Source organism: Centropristis striata, chromosome 18, assembly GCF_030273125.1.
Source record: "Centropristis striata isolate RG_2023a ecotype Rhode Island chromosome 18, C.striata_1.0, whole genome shotgun sequence".
NCBI classification, from domain to species: Eukaryota; Metazoa; Chordata; class Actinopteri; order Perciformes; family Serranidae; genus Centropristis; species Centropristis striata.
This window is the reverse complement of record NC_081534.1, coordinates 12,515,746-12,524,233: the sequence shown is the minus strand read 5'-3', so window position 1 is coordinate 12,524,233 and position 8,488 is coordinate 12,515,746. Positions and strand designations below refer to the sequence as shown.

The 8,488-nt window shown below is 37.8% G+C and overlaps 1 protein-coding gene across 1 annotated transcript; it reads right to left on the bottom strand.

Moving 5' to 3' along the window:
* Nucleotides 1–596: 596 nt before the first annotated feature.
* On the bottom strand, nt 597–7,025 carry ccnc (cyclin C). Its single transcript, XM_059356177.1, has 12 exons — nt 6,861–7,025; nt 6,397–6,503; nt 6,044–6,128; nt 5,117–5,186; nt 4,963–5,014; nt 4,805–4,860; nt 3,044–3,079; nt 2,867–2,958; nt 2,692–2,759; nt 2,507–2,586; nt 1,778–1,896; nt 597–1,133 (listed from the first exon to the last, which is right to left on the bottom strand). The coding sequence occupies exons 1-12, from the start codon at nt 6,890–6,892 to the stop codon at nt 1,079–1,081; spliced, it is 852 nt and encodes a 283-aa protein (XP_059212160.1). The 5' UTR covers nt 6,893–7,025; the 3' UTR covers nt 597–1,078.
* Nucleotides 7,026–8,488: the final 1,463 nt, after the last annotated feature.

Below are 8,488 nucleotides of genomic sequence, written 5' to 3'. Positions count from 1 at the left end.
AACGTACAACCAAAAGTTTGCAGACGAATCTAGAACGATTGTAATTTAGTCCAAAAAGGCCTTCCCAGACAAATTGAAATCAAATTTACAAAATATAGCTTTACGCGACACATTATTCTACAACTAAAGCAGAATAAATGGAAAAAATAATTACAACACAAAAAAAATAAGCTTGGCAGCACAAACAGAATCATGACGGTGAAACAAAAAGGTGCACTTTTATCTGAAGCACTTGTACAAAAGCAAAACCAGCTCGACTTACATTTTTCTTATCAAGCCAAACATTAAAGATAATAAATGAATAGAATTATAAGGCTATTTACAAAATGGAAGAGGGAATGGGATGGAGAAGGTGGAGTTGTCATGAATCAAAACAGTAAATTCTTGTATTCAAAGAGTTAATTTCTTCCATAATGAGGAGCCATGGCTCATGATTAACCAGCAGAGACCTCACAGGGCAGGAGTATCCAATCACATCACAGTTACACAGGGTGATATCCAATCAGATCCAAACAGGATCAAAACATTTTACAGAGAAGACTACTATAGTCCCTGAGGAATGAAAACCCACCCAGACTGGCCACTCACACTCACTCACATTGCACACACACACTCATACACACACAGTACTTGTGATCAAGTTTTCTCGAATCCCACGGAGCTCCACATGAAAGGACTCACTCCTCTGGGCTGTTCAAGGATGTCAGGATCATCACAATGACATTAAAGCAGGTTTCTACTGAAGCATCACATCTGTTCCATCAGTTTCCTCCCCTAGCTCCCCTCTCCTTCCCCGTACCTCCAAAATGTTCCTCAGTTTTTAGTTCATTTCAAGTCTGGAGCAGAGTACAGAGCCTCATTAAGACAACAAAGCTGTTGTCACAGATTGGCTGTTCACTGCAGGCGTTTCAGCGGTTGCTCGCTCAGTCCATAAACCCATAATGATCAGAGAAGGGAAAGTTAAGACATGGCTTTTTCCAGCCAGTATCACAAAGGTCGCGCTGTGTGAAATATTATAAAAAGATCCATCCCTCTCTACGTCAACATCATGGATTACTACGGAAATATAGACACCGTGCTAGGACTGGCTGTAGGAGTTGCTTTGGTTCCCATTGGAGCTCTGGTCACTCTCACTGTAGATAGAAGAAATAATTACGGCTCATTAAGGTAGAGTACAAGGTGTCCAGTTTGCCAAAATTTAGTTAAGTTACTTTGACACCAGGTAAATGCAGCTTTACACCGTTTTAGCAGAATTCAAACATTTACTATATATTTTAAATGAAAACAAATGAAGCAATCAATTAAAATATGCAGGTTCTGCATACAGGGTTAAGACAAGTTGGGTTTAAGACTTTTTCAATGCCACTCAGGATCATTTAAACATTGTAGGGGGGAAAGGAAGCAACATCAACTACTTAGGGTGAGGAAAATTTGTACATTCGTTTTTCTTTTTCGGCTGAAAACAAGGTTAATGTTCCACTATCTTGTTCTGTGTGACATAATTGTCAGAGGCATTCTGTAAATTATAAATATTAAAAAAAGATGTTACGTTTTCTTTTGAAGCTTTACAATGCAATGTTTCAGCAGGATTCACAAGACTCTGCTTCCCATGTCATTGCTTTTTTTTTTTTAAGAGATTTGAAAGATTGATTTAAGACAAATTAGAACAAATGAAGGCCTTATTTTAAGATAAATTTAATTCTTTAACAATTAAAGGGTCTGCAGGGACCCTTAGTAGATGACAGCAGGGTTACACAGAGAACAGCGTCTGTTTCACCTGTTAGGAGGAGGTTTGGGTTTAGGCATCTTGTTCAGCACTGCAGCTATTTCTTTTCTGTCGTCAAAATTTTTCCACTGGTCATAAAGCTTCAGAATGACACGGATGATCTCCAGGATCTGGTCAGAAAAACATAAAGACAGACGTAAACATGTTGACCTACAGCTTCTAAATAGAAGAAATTGTCTGTTCAGAGCGGCCAAGTCACACAATGACAATTTAAAAAGTTTCATACATTATATATCCTGACATTGCATCAATTCACACAAGGTCATGCTCTAGCTCACTATTTGCCTACATAATAATGTTGAACCAGCTTTTCTCATGTTAAAATACCTATAGAGAAAATGGATATATTATACAGTATGTGATCAGTCTGTCTGTCAACTCTTTAACTGTGTTCAATGCCAATATTTTACATTTTATTACATTATTAATTTGTGTTTGCTTTTTAGGCCAACACAATTAAGTGTGTTTTTAATTCTCATGAAAAAAACAAAACAAAAATAAAAACACAGGAAGCAGTAAGCCTGTCTGCACGCTTAAACAACAGTGGAACATCAACTGTTTTACTAAAACACATGCTGCCTGCATTCATCATCTACTTTTACAACATCTGCCGTGACTTTTGGTGTGCCGGCTAATGTCTTGAACATAAATTAGATAAAATTCTACAAAATCAAAACATTTGAAAAGGATTTATGATAAAGCTTCTGCAGCTGTTCTTACTTTGTCCATGTCAACAGAAAGCTCTGCAAACCACTGCCTGGCATCTTTCTGCTGCACCACACAGGCGACATGCAGACAGGCTGTGGGAGGAAGAGAGCTGATCATGTTCCATCTAATAAATCTTATTTCAAGTCAGTAAGTGCATTAAAAAGATGTAATGAGAAATGCACGGGGACAAATCTTACCCAAGGCAATCATGAAGGGAGGGTAGAGCAGACACAGATCCGTCCTGTACGTGTCATTCACTATTCGCCTGGTGCAGATAGATAACAGACACTGAGTAAGTTGACCAACAAGAGCTAAAGCTAGTGTTCAAGGATGTCAAAAGAAACAGATAAATGTACACAAAGAGTACAATACCAGGCCAGGGGCAGCAGCATGTCCTCCTGTCCCATATCCTGCACATACTGCAGCAGTGGTCTGTAGGGGTGGTACACGATCAGGCAGCAGTCCTGAAAACATAAAAGATTATAACAATAACTTATCCAACAGAGTTTAAAACCAAGCAAAATACAAAAGTAGAAAAGATCCACTCACCATCAACTCCAGAAGGTAGAACTCACATTCTAATATCTGTAAAGACAGAAAATCAAATAGTTTATCATACAACACGTCAGACCAGTTACACTGAACCTGATTTTACAATGATTGAAGGAAATACAGATGATGGCTTCTTTGCAGAATCCCACAAGAAAAATCATATACTTTGAGGAAACATTGGCACCTAAGCATCCTATAAAACCTGAGGCAGGCAGTTTTAACCACTTTCATTCAAAATGAAAGCACTTTTCAAACTTTGAAAACATCACATTAAAACTAAAGTGTTTTTAGGTATTTTGTGAAAACGAAGGAACCCTGAAGTTAATACTTCATCCATTCATTTTTAAAATCAACCAAACAATAAAGAGAGATTTCTAAGTATTTTTTTTTACCTCTTAAAGACCAGATTTAGATTTTTTCAAACCAAAGCTCATAATAGAAGAACTATAAGGCCAAAAAGCATGTATGATGCTTCATTTGAAAGGTGGAAGGTCACATGTTCTCAATTCTGAAAATTGTTTGGCATGTGGCGTTAATACAACCTAAACAACAGTTCAAACATCTAACCGTACCCGCCGGTGGGCAGATGGATTCTAAGAAGTTCGACTACATTTTAGTCTCGTCTTTCTTTATCAACAATATTCCATGTTGATATAGTTGTAGCTAGTGTTTAATGATGTTTGTGCAATCTGATATGGCATTTTGAAGCTTACACTACCTCATTAAATCACATAAGCATGGTGTGTTCACTGGTGTGTCAAAAGGATGGTTAAATGCCGATGTTGAATTTCACCATTGTGGGAGTCAATTAAATTAATATCAAATATTTAATGTATATCTAGCAAAAACTAAATTTTACTTTTGGCGTTGCCAGATAAACCATAAACACTTCTGAACGACATTTACGAATCACAAATATGAAACACATAAACTTTATTAACCTGAACACCAAGGCTGTTATTGTTACGCCCCGTTTGTCCCCGTGCCACCATCACTGATACTATGTCTGCAGGTTGGACATTAAAAATTAACTTTCAGAGTTGCAGCATCCCACTAACTCGCTCTCTGCTGTGTGAACCACTCCCTCCTTTTATCGCTCCGCGGTGGCCCACTATAAATAATAGTTTACACAGCTTTCAGACAGGCAGCGTGTCGGAACAGCCCCGTTGACGTCCTGGCAACTGGGTGGAGATGCGGGATAAATAAAATACTGACAGTGGACACCACTTAATGCCACAGTGAGAAATGCTGCACAGAACCTATACATGCTCGCAGGCAGCCGTGGTCCAAGCCATCTCCCACAGCAACAAGATTTCTATCGGAGGTTTGTGAACATTAGCTGTGGAATCTCACGCACCGAGAGACACCGACATGGCAACACTGTGATACAGTGTAAGGGGCTCCTGGTATGCTGTAATGTAGCACAGCAGTGCATAAATAACTTTGCAGAGGAAGCAGGAAAACAAACAGGTGGTTGATTCATAGCATAGCTGATACACTAGCATATAGTTATTTGAGTGGTTCTGTATAATAATGGACACACTACAGTTAAATTTGAACTACAGTCCATCTCTGTCTAGTATAAAGTTGAAACACACTCACTTTGTTATTAGATTGCTGAGAGATTATGACTGCATTTACTGTTTAACAAATGTAATTTCTACTGCCATTTTTGACATTGCATTTTAGTGTATGTGGCTCTAGATACCAGCATCTAAATGCCTAACGTATAAACTGTTACGCAGATATTTTACTTACATGATTCATTCTGTAAGGGAACTCCTTTGGAAAGGCATAAGAAAATCTTGTTTTCACTGTTTGACAAAAATGAAACATGATTAAACCATGTTCACTGAAGAAGGAACACAATTTGACTTTCAAGCAGAAGAAATATGTTTCTCAACATGGTGACTTACACACAGATGTTGCTGCAGAGATCAGCCTGGTATTGGACACAACTCCAAATTCCTGAAAGTAAATAAAAGTTTGAGTTCGGATCAGATAACAAAGTACATATACAACAGGAGCTACTACTTCACTAGTGTAAAATTCATCACAGAAATTCCATACCTCAACTTTAGAAGCTAGGAAAACACAGGTAGGAGCCATAAGCACCGGATCTATACTTTTCAGGGAATACCTGCCATAAAAGGAGATTACAATTCAGCTTTAGCCGAGTAAAATGTAGGCATAAACAAAATGCAGTGGAGATTATGTGAGGATGAAGATCCTAAAAGTTTTTCAGGTTTCACCAAGTCAAATGTAAGACCTTTCTAAGACCATTATAAATGAAATATATTTTTTTCTATTTTATACTGGCAAATTACAAAGGATCTGAAGGGTGATCAGAATATCAAAATAACTAAAATGTAGGTTTTCTCGCAGAAGGTGCAGCAAGTTTCAAATTCGTTATTTTTTATTTTTGTGCCAGGTCTTGAAATAACTTATTTTAGATTAAAGTAGCATTAACAGCAAAGTTTTACCTTATTACTTGTAGAAGTGGATATTTATTAAAGAGAGGAAACCGTTAAGGACATGTTAGCCTACACACCACATCACGACACACTAGCTGGATGAGCTCTGGTAAATTCTGAACGGGTTGCACAGTTTACATTAGTGGTTATTGGCTCAACGTTGGTTTTGTTTGCTGTTTATGCTGTAACAAAAATATCAAACAAAGTTCAAAGTGATACTGAAGTAAATAAAAAACTAAGAATAACTTAAGAATCCAACCAAATTTAAGACATCTTAAGACCTACATTTCAATTCTGTTGAAGATAATATGTAGTATACATTAAGGGTATATGGATAGGAAATAATATAGCATCACTGGCAAATAAGACACTTCACGTTTTCAGATAAAACATTAAGTATAAGTAAACCAAGTATTCCATAGAATTACATTTAAGTTGTACAACCACATTAGTTTAATGTGTATGTAATTGTAATGTGTTCTTTTATCTCTTCATCAGTATAATACTGAAACCTCTTCCGTACCTGGCATAGAAGCGTTTGAAGTAAACAGTTGCAGTAGCAATGACCTGCTGCCGCAGCTTAAGGTGTTCCCCCAAAGCCTGGATCACTGTAAGAGACAAAATTAGACATTAAATACCTTTTAGTAAACAAGCCTGGCTTCTTCATCAAGTTATAAATACGTGTTGGGCTGTGAGTTAAAGAAAACAGAATTTTAAAAAGGCAAAAAAAAAGCAATCTAACATACTTCAGTTGGACGGTATAAGTAACATATACATGGTGCTGTGTTACTTAATGCAGTCTAACAAGTCAACAGGTATTGTAAATGAGTGCAAATGTCAGACTACAATATGACGTGAAACAGCTTTAATAAATACCATTGGCAAAGAAAATCTGCAGCTTCCAGTACTCTTCTTCTGAGAGAAACTTCAGGTCCTTCTGGCGCTCTTTCATCAGGTCCTGCTTGTCCAGAACCCACTGCAGACTTTAAAGAATAAAATAAAAATACAGTTACTGAAATATACTCAGAGTTACGCTGGTACTTCAAACTGTCACCAACCAAGCTAGCGGGTAGCACATAATGTGTTAGCCTTCTTTATTGCTGTCGGGGAGCATGGACAACATAAAAGGAAGCTAGTCTAATAAAGCTATTATAAACAGCATTTCTCTTTAATAAGTTTGCGTTTCGTCTTAATTAAACTGCTCTTTTATATCGTAGCAGCTGTTCAGGAAAAACTGTTAGCGTCGCTGCCGCACAGACACAGCTAGCTTAGGCCTCACAACACACACACAGACTTATAAAATAAAGACGTAACATGACAAAATGTCATTAAAAACGTACTAATGAGAACTTTGCCAGAAGTTTCCCGCCATCTCGTAACAGCTGAGGTAGAAAAAGACACTTTCTAAAGATGAAACTTTCCGACAAATGAAGCGGATAGCAACAGCAAAGTAGTTGTGCTAAGCAGACATTAGAGTGACATCAAAAGCGTCCCGGTGAGGAACATGTCAGACGAGTCGTTCCGGAATTCTAGTTCCGCCTTTTAAACGTCTAAATCAATCTATCTATCTATCTATCTATCTATCTATCTATCTATCTATCTATCTGTCTATCTATCTATCTATCTATCTATCTATCTATCTATCTATATATATATACATATATATATATATATATATAATTATTATTCTTTTTTCCTTCAACAAGACCTGTATACAATTTTGTTGTATGTTATTAAATTTCGATATAGTCTTTGCATCAACGCAATCATAAAAAATAAGAAACTGATTGGTAGTGTGGACGGATCGGAATGGATGGTGTGCTACGGAATTAACCATTGTGCCTCACTAGGGACATTTTAAAAAAAGTATTTTTTAGGTAGCCTCTGTTCCTAAAAAAGTCCATAACAGATGAAAAATGTCCACTGTGAAAGCCATTAACCGCCCAATTTTCCGTCTCAGGACCATTACAGAATGCAAGCATGAATAATCATTCCACATACAATCAATCACATTAAGCCTGTTTTTTCCACGTTTGCCTTATGGGGCAAATACATTGCTAAAATGAATACTATTTAGCATTTAGTTCACAGAAAATATGTTCATGTTTTTTCCTCCGTAAGACTGGCATTATAAACAAAGTGGGATATAAAAGGCTAAAATTCTGAAAAGTAATAATTTGGTGTTATCAGGACTGAATTTGGTTAAATGATTAAACTCAGTGAAAGTGGAAAATAGCATTCAAATATAATTCTATAACACTTAACACAGCATTGTGAGTACAACGTGCAGTAATGCGGGCACACATTCCTATGCAGGTAAGTCAATAGATTAGTCATCATATAAAATTAAGATTCTTTCAACCTCCTCTTATAAGTTAATTGACGTAACCTTGGTAGATGTTTGTGGGGACATTCCCCCTCGGGTTGGGAGGTTCAACATTCCTCTGTAGTGTTCAGGGAAGGGCTGAGGAGGGTATAAAGACCCACCACAGACTCAAAGGTGTGAGTGACCAGTTTCCAGTCTCCAGTTGAAGTTGCAGAAGTTACAGGAAAGTCAACATGAGCCGCAGTCCAGAGAGGATGTCTTCATACCGCCGGCATTTCGAGGGCGTCTTGGCCGCTGCTCCTGCCTACCAGATCCGGGTGTCCAGTCCCTCTCCCACCCGCAGGGACACCCGCCACCGGTCGGCCAGCTTCACCCGGAGCGGTGGGACGCTGGGGCGCAGGGCCACCTCCAATAAGGCTCGCATGACCAGGTGAGTCACCTGAAGTACTCAGATCTATTACTTTCAAGTAAACGTCTTACGTAAATGTAGTAACAGCTAGCATAAAAATAGGCCTACCTAAAAGTAAAAGTGCATACACAATGTCGAATAATGTGCGTCATATGTTATATTAATGAATTAATGAAGTTCTGATTCAGTAATGTGTGCATTACTTTAATGTTGCAGCTGGTAAGTGGGACTTA

Excerpts from the sequence above, each read along its gene's own strand:
- ccnc (XM_059356177.1), bottom strand. The coding sequence starts at position 6,892 with ATGGCGGGAAACTTCTGGCAAAGTTCTCATTA. Across the intron at positions 5,015-5,116 it reads TCCTAGCTTCTAAAGTTGAG|GAATTTGGAGTTGTGTCCAA; the intron begins GTATGGAATTTC and ends ATTTACTTTCAG. Across the intron at positions 4,861-4,962 it reads CTCTGCAGCAACATCTGTGT|TGAAAACAAGATTTTCTTAT; the intron begins GTAAGTCACCAT and ends TTTGTCAAACAG.